General features: G+C 54.5%; 1 protein-coding gene across 2 annotated transcripts in view; it reads left to right on the top strand.

Moving 5' to 3' along the window:
* Positions 1 to 17,375, top strand: part of GALNT2 (polypeptide N-acetylgalactosaminyltransferase 2) — a 184,443-nt gene extending 167,068 nt beyond the window's left edge. For both annotated transcript variants that reach the window (XM_047762257.1, XM_047762258.1), the window contains exons 12-16: positions 4,476 to 4,568; positions 4,846 to 4,929; positions 7,009 to 7,135; positions 11,240 to 11,359; positions 14,922 to 17,375. In XM_047762257.1, coding sequence (XP_047618213.1) covers positions 4,476 to 4,568; positions 4,846 to 4,929; positions 7,009 to 7,135; positions 11,240 to 11,359; positions 14,922 to 15,077 — 580 coding nt within the window. In that variant the 3' untranslated portion in view covers positions 15,078 to 17,375. The remainder of the gene's footprint in view (positions 1 to 4,475; positions 4,569 to 4,845; positions 4,930 to 7,008; positions 7,136 to 11,239; positions 11,360 to 14,921) is intronic.
* Positions 17,376 to 17,964: the final 589 nt, after the last annotated feature.

The following is a 17,964-nucleotide window of genomic DNA, read 5'->3' as shown; positions in this document are numbered from 1 at the left end:
CTGATGGCTTGGCGGTGACAGGAAAGGAGCGAGTAGCTCCCAGGGTTCGCACAGCTTGCTACCAGGTGTCGCCACGGACACGGAAGCCTCAGAGCAGGGTGGGCGTGTGGGGGTGGGGGTGGGGGGTGACTCGCATCTCCGTTATATGGCGTCTTAAGTACACAGTACACATCTCGTACAGGAGCTGGATTCTTCGTGGAGAGTCTAGGTTCAGGGAAACGTTAATAGAAGTTCAGGGAGGCCGATCATCAGATAATGCTTCTGACCAAATTACTTTCTCTCAAAAAGCACATACTTTGCTGAATGTTGTCCAAACTCATTTCTTGCTCTCTATTAGAAATAAAACTCTGTTCTGACATGATGACCTCCTCAAAATGAACTGACACCGATGCATGCGGTTTTTCCCCTGGGGCACGTGAGACCCTTCCCAAAAGCCTCTTGCTGAGATGTAGCCACACTCCAAACCAAAGCCCAGACACGTGCCAGCAAAGCCTGCGACAAAACGGCCTGTTACATACACAAAGCATTGCTTTACAGCAAAGGAAAAAAGCCTCTTTTTAGAGGGAAAACTTCCCTGTTGTGTTTTTATGGCCCAGGAGTCCATACACTAGTGATGTGGGGAGGCAAGAGGGTGGGACGTTGGGGCAGCAAGAGTCTGTTCGGTCCTCAGCAGGACCCTGGCTACCCTCTGTCCTGGTTGACTCATCTGCAAGATAAAGAGGTCACTTCAAAGTTCTTTTAATTTCCTCTGATACATGGCATTCCATGTAGTAATATTTCACCATCTAAAAATTGGTACTTGACAGCGGTAGCTCATTTATAGCGTTCCGTGTGTGCCAGTCTTAAGTGCTTTACAGATACTCACGTCCTCATAAAGGCTAATGAACTAAGTACTAGTCGCAGTTTCCATTTCAGGGGCAAGGGAGACTGAGGTACAAAAGGACTCTGTTCCTTTGCAAGTGACGGAGCTGGGATTCATCTCAGGCTACTGGGCTCTGGAGTGCATGTTTGGTTTTTTTTGTTTGTTTGTTTTTGTCTTTTTTTTTGTCTTTTTGCTATTTCTTTGGGCCGCTTCCGCGGCATATGGAGGTTCCCAGGCTAGGGGTCAAATCGGAGCTGTAGCCACCGGCCTACGCCAGAGCCACAGCAACGCAGGATCCAAGCCGCGTCTGCAACCTACACCACAGCTCACGGCAACGCCGGATCGTTAACCCACTGAGCAAGGGCAGGGACCGAACCTGCAACCTCATGGTTCCTAGTCGGATTCGTTAACCACTGCGCCACGACGGGAACTCCATGTTTGTTTGTTTTTTAACTGGATCCCTGAGTGCTGTTAGTGCCCGAGGGTGCTGGCCTTCAGGAACGAAGTACAGATTCTAAAGTAGGTTCTAGAATGGCAGGTAGAGCATGGTCTCAGTTATGGAGGCTAGTGGGGAGGGGGCATGGAACAGTTGCCCCATGGGGTCCTGCCTTGCTTTGCCAGCCCCTGGCACCTGTTGTTTTTGGAGAGAGCAAGGTGATGACACTCCTGCGGACGCTGACGTCATAGCCTTGGTCACCCCAGGAGGCCAGTTGAGAGCAAACTGCTGGGCAGTTCCTTTTTTTTTTTTTTTTTTTTTAAGCACAGCTACATTTCCAATTAGCCCCTACAAGCTTCTTAAGAGACCATTTTGGAGAGTGTTATGCGTGTACTTGCATGTGTATGTGGACTTGCATTTACCCAAGGGCCAGGGATGCTCCCAGCCATGGGGAGTGGAGCTGGGGCCTTAGATGGATGTTGGGGTTCACGTTTCGAGGTTAATGGTGAGACTTCACTTATTCCTGGTGAGGGAGACGATGAATAAATGAAATACAGAAAACCTGCTTTCATATCAAACTTTTGCTGTTACAACCACCAAGCAGTGTGACTGGCCGCCCTGAGTTTACTCTCTCTTGTCTGCTCCCTGGAAGAGCTAATTACTTACCTGCACTGAGTGAGGACAGGAGGGAGCAAAGGTGAGAAAAATAGGGGCCCAGGTGCCCTGGACCTGCAGCCCCTAGAAGACTGCCTGGCATATATAGTAGGTGCCTGAGAAATACTGGAGTGAATGAATTGAGAGCGTTACTGAGTAGCCCAGGAAACTCATCTTTGAGGCTTCCATGTCTCTTTCTGTTCAGTAGACAGAGAAGGGTTGGTCTGCATTTAGAAGGTGAGACATGACTTGCTCCCTTCATGACTTAGGTGATTGAAAACCACTGTGATTTCAGATCCTAAGACGTTTACACTCTTAGGGCTGCAAGCAACCTGGGAGACCTTTGACTCAAATCCTTTCACTTTGCTGACACAGCAAGTTCTTCCTACAGCCGGTTCGAGGCCAGCTGCCCATCTGTTAAGGCCCGGTCCCCTTAGCAACACCCCTGAGTCCTGTAGGAATATTGAGGAATAGGAATGTAGTGGCTCTCTGAGAAAAGGTACTTAGGATCCTATATTCCTAGCATTTTATTTTTATTTTTTATTTATTTTTTGTCTTTTTGCTATTTCTTTGGGCCGCTCCCTCGGCATATGGAGGTTCCCAGTCGGAGGTCCACCGGCCTACGCCAGAGCCACAGCAACGCGGAATCCAAGCCGCGTCTGCAACCTACACCACAGCTCACGGCAGCGCCGGATCGTTAACCCACTGAGCAAGGGCAGGGACCGAACCCGCAACCTCATGGTTCCTAGTCAGATTCGTTAACCACTGCGCCACGACGGGAACTCCCCTATCATTTTATTTAAAAAAAATTTTTTTTTGCTTTTTTTTTTATGACCGCACCCACGGCATATGGAGGTTCCCAGGCTAGGGGTCGAATCAGAGCAACAGCTGCCAGCCTATGCCACCCTAGCATTTTAATTATTGTTGTATCTGTGTCTTTTTTTTTTTTTGACAGACAAAGTAAGAACTCAACCATCTCCTTACCAAAGATAAGCTCCCTTATAACGTGGTGAAAACATCCTCCTCCCTCCCTCTCCCCACTCTCCACCCTTTTTTCCCACCACACACATATCTACTCTGTGCTGCTCTGTCCTCTTATTTTATTTTTACCCAACAAGTCAAGGACATCTTTCCATGGCAACTTGTAAAACGTACACCATTGTTTCTCATGGCCGTGGGCGAGTCCACTTTCTTTGACCTACTTCCCTGTGGATAGCCATACAGTTTCTATTTTTTCTGCCATTATACGCAGTGCTAAATTGAGCCCATTTTCATTCCTAGTTGATTATGGCATCCAGGTGAATTTCTAGATGTGGGAATTGCTAGATCAGGGGACAGGTGCCTTTGTAGTGTCTTGTCTGCCTCTTCCAGGGTGTTCTCAGCAGCAATCTGTCTTCCACTTCTTGAGAAGAAAAAAGATATATCCATGCCTTTTTGTGAGTGATATATGCCCCCAAATTATTCTGATAATTGTAACTCAGATGATTTAAGGCTCACCACTTAAAAGAGACCTTTCTGATAGAGAAATGGTAGGATAGTAACAGGTGAATATCAGCTCTGCAGTGTATGTATTTTGGAGGAAACGAATGCCTTTGATATGGGTTCTTAAGAAGCACTGGCTCTAAGTCGAAGATGTGAGTCTCCTTGGGAACAGGGGCCGGGGACATGGCACAAAGAGGGTCCGTGTATTGCTGTTGCTTCACCGATGCCCCAAGGAGAATGTTGGCAGGATTGCAGTGCCTGTCACATGTTCAGAAGTGGCCTGTCCTCTCTAAAAGGCAAAAAATAAATAAATAAATTAGAAGTGGCCTGTCCTGGTTGCCTTCCCGATGGTGGGTTTTGGTTCTCTCTGTGCTTATGAGATGTACGCATGGGGGCTGCTGGCCTTCGAGAGAAGCCTGTTCTGCCTGGACCACAGGCACAGTGCAGTAGGGACTCTGAATATGGGGTGTACTGCCCCCCCACTATTCCTTGTCTAAACAGGTCACTCTCAGCTCTGCTCTGCAAAGAGGAATTGTAATAGTACCTCTGATCTGTTCTTAACTTCTCCCCAGAGCTCTCTGTCACAGCCGTGATGATAAAGGCCAGAGAACAGAGGCCAGGGCCTTCTTGGCTCTGCTCCCTGGCACCATGGCCTTCCGTGGACAGCGTTGTAAGATGTACCGCAGGGTCATGTTCTTTGGTCCTTCTTGATGGTACAACTGCAGTCCTTTCTTTAAATTACCCACCTGTGCTGAAATTCTAACTTCAACTTTTGCTCTTTGACAATCTGTGTTCCATGAAAGATGAGAGGGGCTGAGTTCCGTTGGCTCATTAAACACCCACTGAAGGCCAGCTGCCCTCATGTACAGCCCAGGGTGCTGTGGGAACAGCCTGCCCTCTCCTCCGTGCAGGCACCACTGCCAAGCCGCCAGCCATCCAGAAGCACCTTGCTCAGTAGCCCTCCAGGTGGGCAGTGCAGACAGAGTGATGCTCACGGAAAGTAAGCACATCACAGTTCAAGGAGATCTGTTTTGTCTCTAGGAACACCCGCCGGGCAGCAGAGGTCTGGATGGACGAATACAAAAATTTCTATTACGCAGCAGTGCCTTCTGCCAGAAACGTCCCTTATGGAAAGTAAGTGTGACCCGTACCCTCATGCTGCTCTGCCTGTGTTTGTGTGCGAGTGTGTATGTGGTGGGGGAGGTCAGTCTGCACCCTAGGCAGGCTTCTGTGGCCAGGGTTGTAAGCAGCCACCAGGTGTCAAAGGGCGGCCCCCTTCGGGGGACAGAAGTGTGGATGATCTGGCCTCCACGGCCTCCCCGACCCTCTCTCCTGGGCAGATTTCCAGGGCAGACGTAGAGCACGTCCGTTCTTGAAATGAGCAAAGGAATCTTGTCTCCTTTTTCTCCAGTATTCAGAGCCGATTGGAGCTCAGGAAGAAACTTAGCTGCAAGCCTTTCAAATGGTACCTTGAAAATGTCTACCCGGAGTTAAGGTAAGCTGCCAGGGCCGGGCTTCTCTTCAGGGGGCTTACAAGCAGCCAGGAAGCCGGGGGCTGGGGTGGGGGAGCAGGGCCTGGAGGTGGAGTGAAGCCTGTGCTCAGGGTGAGAGGCGGGAGCTGGGGCCACTGCTGTCCCCAGGCTCCCCAAGGACGTGCTCCCTGAACGGTGGCCTCTTGCTTGCCCACTTGGGGGCCCCTCCCGTTCCTTGTAGACCTGGAGAGACCCCAGGTGTCACGTCACTTAGCTTGTCCCCCTGATGAGTCTCGTCTGCTCTGTGCGTGGCAGGCCCCCCACCAAGGGGGTGCTCTGTACTGCAGCCCACAGGCCTCCTCCTGCGGCCCCATCAGTGGGGTGGGGGGCAGAGATCCCAGGCTACACCCGCTCCAGTGTCCTCTCCTGAGGGCCAACAGACGAGTACTGCCCATGGCGCCTCCCTCCGCCAAGCTGGTTTTTACCACGTGTGTAATGAGAATAATCCTGCTGGCCCCCAGCTTCCCTCCGCACCCCGCCTTTCTTCTTAAATCACTGCCCACCCGCTCGTGTCCTTAGGGGTTGACACTTGTCAGAGGACCCAGAGGCCTGTAGGTCCAGGCCACGTCTGACTTCATCTTCTCAAAGGGATTGTGGAACAGACTTGCCCCCATGTGGCGTGTCCTTTATTCTGAGTGTCCCAGCACATCTTGCAGCAGGTCCATGTCTCCAGCACTGTGCCTGTGAGCGCGGAGTCACCTCCCTTCCCTGTGTGATGACAGCCCCTCCAGAGCCCTTGTCATGGAGCTTTGCTGGATGTTAGATGGTGCGGTCTCGCCTCTCTAAGGCTCTTCACTTACACCACCCTTTGGAACTATTTCCTCTACTTTTATTTTTTTTTTTATTTTTGTCTTTTTGCCTTTTCTAGGGCCGCTCCCTCGGCACATGGAGGCTCCCAGGCTAGGGGTCTAATCGGAGCTGTAGCTGCCAGCCACAGCCACAGCCACAGCAACACCAGATCCAAGCTGCATCTTCAACCTACACCTCAGCTCATGGCAACACTGGATCCTTAACCCACTGAGCAAGGCCAGGGATCGACCCCACAACCTCATGGTTCCTAGTCAGATTCATTAACCACTGTGTCACGACGGGAACTCCTATTTCCTCTACTTTTAAAGTGACACCGTGCCCCTGGCCCCCATGGCCCCTCTGGGATGGACGTCACCAGCAGGAAGACCCTTGTCGTCACCTCCCCCCAGCCAACAAGGGGCCTCACAGCAGTGGAGTGTAGCCCCCAATGGTGCCTATGTTGCTTTTGCTTCTTGATGGCCTGTGACCTGGTAGCCAGATGCCAGATGGGGTTACATTAAGTGCACAGTTTCACTCTGAGGTCCCCTGTGACTTGGGGTGACCTTGGCTTCTGAGACCCCGTCTGAAGCACTCAACACCATGGCAGTGGGTGGTCTGCTGCCCCCGTCTGTGCAGGCGAGGGAGACACCACCTGAGCATCTGTACCACGTCAGGGACAGTCACTGCCGTTACTAAGTCCTTCCTGTGGGCCCAGTGCCATGCTGAGTGCTTAAGATGGGATTTTTCGTGGACTCCTGCCTGTGGCAGGGCCAGGGCTCAGGATCGGGTCTAACCCTGAAGCATGCTCCCCCACGCACCCCACTGTGCTCTCTGGCGTGTTTGTACCAGGCCACTTGGCAGACCCACACATGTTCTCCCCTCTACCAGCTAAAGGTCAGTCCCAAGTCTACTGGAAGTTTCCAGGAAGCAGGATCTGACCGCACCAAATTTCTTTTCTAAGTGACTTCCAACAATTAACACTGAAGAGAAAAGGAGCTCTTCCTTTCCAGAAAAAATCCCTCTGGTACATAGAAAGAAGACTTCAGCTTAAAATCCGGGTTAGAAATGGAGATGCTCAGAGTAGTGCTGTCTTCTGGCACAGCCAGGACTGTGCTGGGGGCCCATGGCCTGGGGATGCCGGGCTCTCGCTGCCCTGCCTGGTCCTGAGGCGAAGGCTCTGGGCAGTGGAGTGGGGTGGGGCACAGAGGTGGGGGCCCTGCCGATGGAGTGAGTGTCTCTCTCATTGGTTCCAGGGTTCCCGACCATCAGGATATAGCTTTTGGGGCCTTGCAGCAGGGAACCAACTGCCTGGACACTTTGGGACATTTTGCTGACGGTGTCGTTGGAGTTTACGAGTGTCACAACGCTGGGGGGAACCAGGTATGTGTGTAGGGGGGATGAGGGAACAGGGTGGGTGGGTTGCTGAGGTCACAAGTCCTGTGGCCACCCTTCTCCTGGGACGAGAGATGTCTGCCCCGAGCCCCTTCTCAGCCTCGGGTGAGCACTGACCCGGCTTTGTCATCACAGCTACAGGGCGGGTAGCCTTGCTCCTTCCCAGCCCATCATCCCCCGCCTCCTCTGTCCCCCCAGTGTGTGCTCACCCCAGGGCACCTGACTGTGTCTGCGCCTGCACCTGCCCACATCCGTGCCCATAAGCACTTAACCCCCGCGCCACAGCTGCCTGTTAAATAACAAAGGCTTCGGTGTAAAGCCCGCCACCTTCTGTCCTCGCGGAAAGGGAGAGGCCCAGCCATGGCCTCTGTGTCCAAAAGGACCGTGATCTGGAAGGCGGTTTTTCCTGTGAGATAACAGCGGGCATTTGGTAAGATGAGGGCTTTGTGCACAGAAGTGGTCGGGCGGTGTTGTGTCTTGTCATCTCCTGCTTGGGGGTGGGGGGTTGCTGTTTTTAACAAAAGGTGCTTGACCTCAGTGTCTCCCACATTTATTGATCCCAGGGCCTTCTTTCAGTAGAACTATTTCCAAAAGAAGGTGCCTGCTTTTGTGTGAAGCTGGCTGTCCCATGTCCTTCCGGGGAGTGGCTGGGTGACTTCCTTCCCTTTCCATCCTCAATGGTTGCTCCAGGTGGCCTGGACATGGTCAGTTAGACACATGAGGCGCAGGGCGGGACAGCCCCCATCCATCTGGCTCCATCCGGGTCCCAAGACAGACACCTCCCTGCCCCTGGGCTCTGCCCCACGGCTTTGCCCAGGAGGAGTCTGAGAGCTTTAGGGAAGCACCGATCCTGGGTCCCACACCCAGAGAGCCTGATTTCCTGAGTCTGGGGTCGGAGAGCATCGGCGTGTTTGAAAGCTCTGGGGGTGGGTGACCCTAAATGGGGACACGTGATCAGGGCCCAGTAGGCATGGCGTCCTCCATGGTCCAGCCTGGGCTGCGAACCGCTGTCCAGACCAGCCCTGCCCAGGGGCATTTGCGTGCTGAAGAGAATGTTCTCGGTCTGCCCCACCCAGCACAGCAGCCACCAGCCAGGTGTGGGGACAGAGCCCTCAGCACGGGGCCAGTGCGACCGAGGATGTCAGGTTTCTCCTGGTTTCATTGTGGTGAATTCAGACGCCCCGAATGCAGGGACCACCACATGGGGAACCGTCCTGGGGGGTGGAAGCCGGTGCCCAGTGGCTCCTGCACCTCCCAGGGCCAGTCCCGTCTGAGCTGAGGAAAAGTCAGCTCTGAGGATGAGGAATGAGGGGTGAGTAACGTTTCCTAGCGGGAACCTGGCTGTGCTCTGGGTCAGTAAAGTGTGTCATGTGGTTTCTGGCAGGGCCTTGGCAGACACACAGGAAGTGGGGAAATTTTTTGAGTGGCAGCTCAGAAAAGCATTTCTTAAATATTTATGTACTTCATTTTGGAAATACAGATCATTGCAGAAGGATAGAGTGGCAACTTTCCTTGCTGTTCCCATAGCCGAATTCGGTATAGGTCTGTTTTAAAATAAGGAAGCACACAGAGTACCCATTGTGGCTCAGCGGGTTAAGATCCCGACTAGTATCCATGAGGATATGGGTTTAATCCCTGGCCTTGCTCAGTGGGTTAAGGATCCGGCGTTGTCATGAGCTGTGGTGTAGGTCACAGATGTGGCTCGAATTCCGCGTTGCCGTGGCGGTGGTGTAGGCTGGCGGCTGCAGCTCCAATTTGACCCCTGGCCTGGAAATTTCCACATGCCATAGGTGCTGCCCTAAAAAGAATACATAAAACTGGGAGTTCCTTTTGTGGCTCAGCAGAAAGGAATCTGACTAATATCCACGAGGACACAGGTTCGATCCCTGGCCTCACTCAGTGGGATAAGGATCTGGCGTTGCCGTGAGCTGTGGTGTAGGTCGCAGACGTGGTTTGGATCTGGCGTGGCTGTGGCTGTGGTGTAGGCTGGTGGCTACAGCTCCGATTCTGCCCCTAGCCTGGGCACCTCCATATGCTGCAGGTGCAGCCCTGAACAAACAAAAAAGAATAAATGAACGAAAGTAAAATAAGAAAGCACACAATAGCAAGAAGGTCATAGAAACATTCAAACTGAGCTTTAAACTGAGTGTCAGCAAACCCCTAACATCTGCCAACACCTGCCTCCAAGAATGATGGAAAATCTTATTCTCCCTGGGGTCGATCCACCCATTACTCCTCTTCCCAAGTTGGGGCGGGGAGGGTATCTTTGTGTCACTGTTTCACACAAATACCTAAAAGCATGCAGGGTGCAGGGGCTACTCCATCCTGGGACCTCCTTCATGCCTGTTGGTGCTTTGGGATCACTCCCCCCCAACCCGTGCCCCCAAGGACAGCACTGTGGGAGACTGGCCTGGCCTGTGGCCCTTCCAAGCCGGTTCTGCCCGTGGGGACAGGGGGGCAAGGAGCCAGCCCTCTGCTCGTTCCCAAGTTTGGACAACCCGTGAAAAACAGGCCAAAGCAGGTTCTTCTCTAGGATTTTCAGAGCCTTTTCAGGGGTGCTGTGAATTTGCAAGAGAGGCACTTGGCCCAAATTCAGTGTTTCCCAAATTTATTTGACCTGGAACCAAGTTTTCATAGGATTCTCTTGGAGTCCGCTTTGAGAAGCACTGATGAAAAGGGGAGAAGTCGGAAGCTGAGGGCAGAGAGGGGGGCGCAGGGCCTGACTCCCTGTCAGGAGAGGAGGAAGCCTGCCAGGGGGCTACAGGGGCTGTCCCCGACCTCTCTCCAGCTGTGCCCAACTCCTCTGAGCACCACGTCTCTCCGCGGCCATGAAAGGGGCGCATGTGGCCGCCAGGTGGTAATCCTTCCCCATAATAGGCTGTCTGCTCCAGGAGATGGAGGCGCCGAGCAATGAGCTTCTTTAAAAGATTGTGTTTCCTGAGCTCTGTCCCCTGAAAACAGAGAAAAGGTAAACAGTCTCTGGAAGCGCTTGCCAGAGCCCAGAGTGGTATTAGGCGTGCCGCCTGCTCTCCCTACCTGGTGAGAGTGATGGAAGGCAGGGCCTGGCCTGTGTGTTTGCTGCGTGGGTCCAGCCCTCTGAAAGCACCTGAGCTGCTGCTGGTGCTCAGTGGACAGTCATTGGGGTGGACAGACAGACAGGTGGATAGATGGACAGACAGCAGAAGGGGCACTGGGAGGGCACCCCTGGGGGATTCTTACTTAGAATAACCCTTGCTGCGTCTAGATCCTGAGGGTTCTCTTGGGTTTCGTCCCTTTGAATAGGTCAAGTCCTAGAATAAAGGTCAGAAGCCTCACCCTCCTGCCTAGAGCGGGCTCCCAGCCCCCTCTCCCACCTGAGGCCACACTCACCCATCTTGTCACCTCCCCAGCCTCTTTCCCTTTTAGATGCTCTTGTTTGGTGTTCAGAAGAAATGGTTCTACTCTCGGCCTGTGTGTGTGTGTGTGTGTGTGTGTGTGTGTGTGTGTGTTGAGATCACGGGCAAGTTATTTCAGCTCTCTGGCTCAGTTTCTTCATCTGTAAAATGGGGATAACCATAGCCTCTCATAGGGCTGTTGTGTAAAGGGCTTAAATGGTGCCCGGACATCATAAGTACCCAGGCTGGCTGTGCACCGTGTGTGTAGATACCTAGATCCATCCCCAGGGACCTCAGAACTCTCTGAGCATCCGTGGGCCAACTTAGAGGAGGCTAAACATGCCGTGTGTGATTTATAATTTTCACACATGACAATCCGCAGTCACAAATGCTGTTTCCACACCATACCTGCCTGGGGGCAAAGTCCCCACGTTGACCCCGAAGTGTCCATCCCGTTGGGCAACCGAGCTTGAGTGATAGCGTTCACAGCTCACATTTTACCACCGGAAAACGGGTGCGGAGCTCCACTCTGCGTTTGGGCTGAAATGGTCACCACGGTTCACCTGGGTGCCCAGTCACAAGGCTCCATGATACCCCATGTGCAGATTTGCTCTTTGGCATAAAGTCATTTGTTGGTCCTGAGCTGTTCGGAGCTCCTAAGGCTGGTCCCCAGTGTGCCCAGCCTCTCTGGGGCCCCTGACCTGGGTTTGTGTTGCAGGAGTGGGCCTTGACCAAGGAGAAGTCGGTGAAGCACATGGACCTGTGCCTGACTGTGGTGGACCGGGCGCCCGGCTCCCTCATCAAGCTGCAGGGCTGCCGGGAGAACGACAGCAGGCAGGTATGTCATGTGGGTTGCAGGGCTGGGACGCGGGGTGCACACACATGTGTGGTGCTGGTGGACTCTCGCTGGCCTGTGTCCCCACATGCTGTGGCGTCCCTGGCACATCGTGGGTGCGGCTCTGGATGGCTTCCCTTGACTCCTCTGCCCCTGTGGCTACTTCTACTGGGAGGTCATCTGTTCTGGGTGGTTTCCTCCCAGAGCCTCCGGATGGGTGAGTTTACATCTGTGCCTCCCGTCTGACCAGACCACGGAGGCAGGCAGCCCTTTGCGATGGTGTGTTCAGCTCCAGGACCCTCCCTGGTCCAGGCACTGGGGTGGGGGCAGGGGGTCCTAAGAAGAAGCCCTAAGTCCCAGGTGCTCCTGCTGGGTGCCCGAAAGGATTTGTCTGGTGATGTCAGAGATCTCGGGAGAGGGGGACACGGGGGGCCCATGTGCGTGGGTCTAAGCTTGGGACCCATGGCTTCCCGCCCGCTGACCCCTGCGTGTGGAGGCTCAGGCCCCAGGCCTGGGAGCAGGGAGGGATGGAGGATGAAACAGCAGCGCCTGGGCCCCAGCGCTGAGAAGGGTGCCTGCCTGAACGCGCAAAACTAATGATTTAAAGCTTTGCTTTAAACATGAAAGTTAATGACTCGTGAGAAGTTAGTGAAACACTGGCCTGCAGATCAGTCTAGAAAGCGTAGTGAGCCAAGACAACGCAGCTTCAAGACAGAACCAGCTGAGGAGCCTCTTCTCAGAGGCTGAGTGAACGAGGCTGGGGGAGCCCAGCGCCCGGGGACCCACCTTCACAAGCGCTCCTCCAGAGGAAGTGTTTTCACCCTGTTTCACCTCCGTGGCAGATGAGCCCCCAGCCCCAAAAGCAAGACCTATATTTTATAAAAATATATACAAAGAGGCCTTGATTTCTGCAGCCGGAGGCATGATGTGGCTTCTTTGTGATGAGACCTCCTCCTCCCCATACCACGGGGTCTTTTAAAGAGAAATGATGCATGTTTTTGTTTATTCATTGAACATTTTTCTTTCTTAAACTTACAGCTTGTAAGCAACTGAAGTGCAGGTGGTTGAGCAGGTAGCGCACGCTGAGAGGGGCGTGTGTGCTCACTGCCATGCGCCCGGCGGTGCCCTGGGTGCCCCTGGGCCCAGAGCTTCTCCTGGGCCCAGGGGAGCTGGTGCAGCCCAGAGGGCTTCCCCACATGCCTGCCCAGGAAGCCGGGCTTGTCCTCTCCATCCCTCCTCAGGAGGTGGACGGCTGGGGAGCCAGAAGCCCACACGGGCCTCTTGTGCTCCACACACTTCACAGGAAGGAAGCTGAGGCCCCAAGAGCCAGGGGTCCTGTCCTGGCCAAGGCCAGGTCCCTTGTTTGGACGCCAGTAGTCAGGAAACATGGGAAAAGGGCCGCCATCTCTCATCTGTCCCCTCCCCACCCCATCCTGGGTGCCCCCTTCTTGCTCCACAGAGCCCCAGTCCCCCACAGGCTCCCTCATGGCCACTCCCTCAACGCCCATCTGTATTGATTCAACCCCATGACTCTGGTGCCTGAGTCTCCGCGAGGCCACTGGCCCTTGGCCAGCCTCCTGGGACCTGCCTGGTAGCAGTGGTCACGCTGTCAAGCCAAGCACACCATTGCCCGGGTGGAAGGGCACGGACGTCTGATGACTCTGCCTGGACTCCAAACCCACTTGAAGAACAGATGGGCACTCAGTCTTGGCGGGGGGGGGTTGTCCCCTTAGCTGTGTGTTGAGAGCTGACAGGTGCTCCTGCCGCTGTGCGGCCCTCACCCCTGCAAGGCTCTCTTCTGGAGATGGAGAGAGATCTGCAGACAGTGAGCTTTACTGGATGCGAAATGTGAATAAGTGAGGGTCTGTTAATCCTTTAGCCCCAGCGCTTGCTCTAAGGAAGGTGTGGCTGGTTCCGGAGCGCCTCCATGTCTGGGAAACCTGCCCGCTCCCAGCCCTCTGGGGCCCAGGGCTCCGGCTGCTGAGGCTGCCTTTCTCTTATAGAGGTGGGCACTGGGCATTTTTAAGGCCCTCCATCCAGCTGACACCCTGACACAGGAGAGCATCCCCCCCCCCCCTTGCCCTGAGAACAGAATCAAGTCCATCCAGTTCCCATCTGTCACCAAGTGCTGGCCACTCAGAGTGGCACACAGCTGGTGGCAGCACATACATACGTCCCATGACACAGCAGGAAAGCAGGAGGGAGTGGACGTGAAGGAGGAGTTGATGGGCAGGTGGCTGTCACCTCCCCTGTGCCCATTGAACTGCGCTGCATTTCGCTGTTGGAAAAATCCCAGGCTGGAAGCTGGCTTAGTAAACATCCCAGGGTCCCTGCGGCCTTGCGGAGCCCTTATGAAGGTCGGTCCCCGGGCGCTGGACTCCCCCAGCCTCGTTCACCCACCCTCTGAGGAGAGGCTCCTCAGCTGGTTCTGTCTTGAAGCTGCGCTGTCTCGCCAGTTGAAACATTGGATTTCCAGGCACGTCTGTGTGTTCGTGTTACGGGTGCATTTGCAGAGTCAAAAGGCAAAGGCAGACAGGAGTAAGAAAATCTAATTCCACAGTGTCAAAAGGATTTGTAAAGATACCGACAGAAAGGAGCTTTGGTGCACACAGTGTGAAAAATTAATTAGGATCATGGACTGCATTAATGAAGGGAGAGCTTTTGGAGGAAAAAAAGTATGTGGCTTTTTTTTTTTTTTTAAATACAAATGTTAGGGGTTTTTTCCATGGGGCTAAACAACACGGTGAGGGGCCCTTGGGTGCCCTGCACTGGGCTGTGGGCTTGTTTTCTGGTTTGCCCGATGGCTGCTCTGGGCTCAGTGAGTGCAGGTGTGTACAGGTGAGCAAGAGATGCTACGCCCTGAGCTGTAGGAGTGCACTCAGGGCTTGACGGGCCTGCCGTGCAGGGCACTGTGGGGCTGGGGGTGGCTGAGCCAGGCTCCTCACACCTGCCAGGGAGGCGCAGACAGTGGAGAAATGGGCTCCCAGCATAGCGCTCTGTCCACACAAGCCTGCCTTTCTCTCCTTGGCCTGAACCGCCTCTGGTGCAGCAAGAGGCCCTCAGTGTAAGCGGGAGTGGAGGTGCCTGACCTAGGCCTAGGCAGGGCTGCCTTCAGCAGCGGGGTGGCCTGGGCCCCCTGGGAGCTGGCGGTGCCGTGGCTCCTCCTGGGGGGGGAGGGGGTGGGGGATGTCATCAGATGAGGCCTTCTTGTGAAGGAATGCAGTCTCAGCTGGAAGTTCTCAGTGCCACGTTATACCTGGGGACGGGCGGGGTGCAGGGGGAGCAGGGAGAGGGGCCTGGCCAAGGAGACACCCAAAGCAGACACAGATGGGGCAGGAAAGGTCTAGAGGAGGTCTCGAGCTGCACACCTGGCAGGGGGCTGGCTCCTTCCTGGGCCTCCGTGGCACCTTTCTGCCCTGGGGCTCCCTTGAACCCCAGTCCTTTCTGATAAGAGAGGGAAAGAGAAAGGGTGCATTCTTCACGCAGCCAGGAGACCCGTTGAGAGCAGCTGCCTCCTCCTCCTGTCGGTGCCCCGTGCTGTGAGGTGCTCTCCTGTCTTTCGCAGAAATGGGAGCAGATCGAGGGCAACTCCAAGCTGCGGCACGTGGGTAGCAACCTGTGTCTGGACAGCCGTGCGGCCAAGAACGGGGGCCTGAGCGTGGAGGTGTGCGGCCCCGCGCTGTCCCAGCAGTGGAAGTTCTCGCTCAACCTGCAACAGTAGGGGGCTGCGGCGCCCCCGGCCGGCAAGGTGGTCACGCTATCGATTACGTTTCTTAGACTTTCCACGAAACTATATACCTCAGTATTCCATCATGGTCTGGAGACGAGAGCTGCGGCCCCAGCCCGGGGGCGGGCGGCACAGGAGCGGCGAGGGAGGGGGCTGTTCCCCGGCCCCCGGGGGCCCCCACTGCCCGCTTCCCGCGGCCCCACAGCGGGTGACGTCCAAGCGCCGGCGCCACAGCTGGAGGACCGGGCAGGGAAGGGGGTCGTTGCGGCATCACAGCGAGGAGAACTCTCTGGAAATCTCCACTTGGATCCCACGGGGCAGCCAGGCCAGCCGGTCCCGTGGCTGTGCGCGCTTTTGTCGCAGGCCCCTCCCCTCCCCACCCTCCGCTGGTCTTCCCGTCGCAGCCCCTGTCCCGCGTGGTGTACTTGCTCTGTTTGGAAACGAACTCCTCTGCGGCGGGACACTAAACGCCAGCATAGAAAGAGAACGTACGGTCAGTTCCCTATGGTTTCTGTAGGTCATGCTCATCGTGTAAACCCTCCACAAAGCAGATCACAGCCGGCAGGAGGGGGAGCCCCCCCACTCCTCTGCCGCCCCTGGAGCCTTATAGGTGAGTAGGTGCTGCCCTGGCCGGGAGGCCCCCCCCCCCCACCCCTGCCCCGACCCCAGCCTCCCAGTCTGGCTTCAGCTGGGAGTCACGCTCTGTGTTGGAATCCACTTTTCATACCCTTGGTGTTTGTAAACCTGGACGGGTTACTTATTTTGACAGATACTACTTTGGGTTTTTGTAAATTCAGTTTCTTTCCTCTAAGGATGAAATGAATTAAGAAAACAGTCCCCCAGCTACCAGGGACGGAGGGAAGGTGGCCCAGGCTGTGCTGCTGATTGCGAGGACCCCTGGTGCGTCGCCACCACTGTCAGGGTCACCTGGGCCCTGGAATCTGCCTGCCTCGGGGGCTTTGGTCAAGAATTAGGCAAAGTGGAGACTAAACAACGCTTGAGGATTCAGGGCACAAAACAGGAAGCTGTGGTTTAGGAAGCATGTGTTGGTATAAACCAGGAGACAGCTGTGAACTAAACGGAGTCACAGGAAGGAGCCAGGTCACTGCCCAACACCCAAGTGACACTTCCTTGTCTCTGAGGTGCCCCGTGTGCAGCAGTCACCAGCCACAGCCCCCACAGGAGGGCCCCTGGTCACTGAGGTCACTGCCCTCCTTTCTTCACCCACCCCTCCTGCACGCACGCCTGGTCGTGAAGAGGCTGGCTTGGTGGTGGGACATGCGTTATGCCTGGACATCCTCGGGCCCCAGAAGGTTCTGCCAGGTTGACACTGCTGATGCAGCTCCTCCTGCGTATTTCTTCTAGGAAAGAGGGTGCTGTTAGTCTCTCTCCCTGCACCTCAGAAGCCCCCATGTGTTCCCTTGATGACAGTGGGATCAGCATGGAGGTGGCTGGGTGACTTTGTCCTGTCTTTTGCCCCCTGCCACCCAACCAGCTGTGTTTTCAGCACACAGGGAGGCCACAGCTGATCACACCTCTGTCTTCAGAGGCTGATCCTTGACTACACGTCGGCTCCTGGGGAGAGTTCTGGGTACCTGGGCGAGGCTGTGGAGCGCAGGTGGGGTGGGAAGCAGTCACAGGCCCCAGGGTCCCATGGCCAGATCCTGTCACCTGTGAGGTACTACTGCTGTTAGGAAAAAAAAATTTCCCACAGAGGGAAAACAAATTGGGCTTTGAAGTAAAACCAACTTTAATCAGGTTCTTGACAAATCCTCGCCCACACCCCTACCCCCCCCCCAAGTCTTACCAACTTTCGTACCATCGAGGTGGGTCCCCCAGGCCCTTGGGGGGGCAGCTCCCTGCCTCTGAGGTGGGGTGTGGGTGTTGTGAGCAGAGATGGGCTGGGAGGGCCCCCAGGGGTGAGCTATGTTTACATGACACAGTGTGCCAAAGTGACTTACTGTGGTTGCATTACTTTTTAGTCATCGAGACTACCCCACCCTCCCACTCCTGTTTTTACAAGTAAAGATTCTTTCCTAAGAGCCCTTTGAGCAAAGCGTGGCAAAGTTAGTTGTCTTCTCTGTGCTGGTCTTTCTTATGTCTTCATAAAAGCTAAAATGATGGTATCTGTGAGTATGTTTTGCAAATTCAAAATATAGTTTGGTAATTTTTTTTTCCAGTTGATTTTTAAAAAGAACTGCTGTACAGAGCTTGTACTTTGTCCATTTTATAGATGGAAACCATCCTTGAAAATTGTTTAACTTAAATAAAGAGAAGATACTTTATAGATAACATTGCTGATGGCTGCAGTCACTGTTGGTCTTTATGGGATGGATGTGACTGGTGTTTGGGGAGTGTGGTTATGGTCTGTCCTGGCAGGGGATGCTGCTCAATGACCATGTCTTATCACACTTTTAAAATGCATTCCCCTCTTACCACTGTGCCCTTTTGGTGTGAATTCTTATTTGTAATAGTAACCGTTATCATTCATGGAGTGTTTAATGTTTCAGGCAGCATGCCAGCCCTTCTCACAGTAACCTAGGCGATTGCATTAGGGCTGCGTGTTACAGTTGGCTGGGGAAGCTAGTGCTTGCAGCTGTCAGCCTGCTCAAGGTCACAGGCTAACCTGCTCAAGGTCACACCACTCCTGAGTATTCACCTGGTCAGCGCTGGGCACTGAGACCCAGAGTCTACACTCCAACCAGGGAAGGACTAAGGCAACTGATGTCTCACAGCTTTTAAAGTATTTAAGTCGATCTGCTATTTACCTGTTACCTGGCTCCTCCAGTCCCATCCCAGGCAGGCGCGGTGTTCCCCCCGCATCCTCAGCCTTGACAGACACCTCCCTTTGAACAGCCCCACGGGTGTGTGGGGACACAAC

The sequence above is a fragment of the Phacochoerus africanus genome, chromosome 15 (genome assembly GCF_016906955.1).
Source record: "Phacochoerus africanus isolate WHEZ1 chromosome 15, ROS_Pafr_v1, whole genome shotgun sequence".
Lineage (NCBI taxonomy): Eukaryota > Metazoa > Chordata > Mammalia > Artiodactyla > Suidae > Phacochoerus > Phacochoerus africanus.
This window is presented reverse-complemented; position numbering and strand designations above follow the sequence as displayed.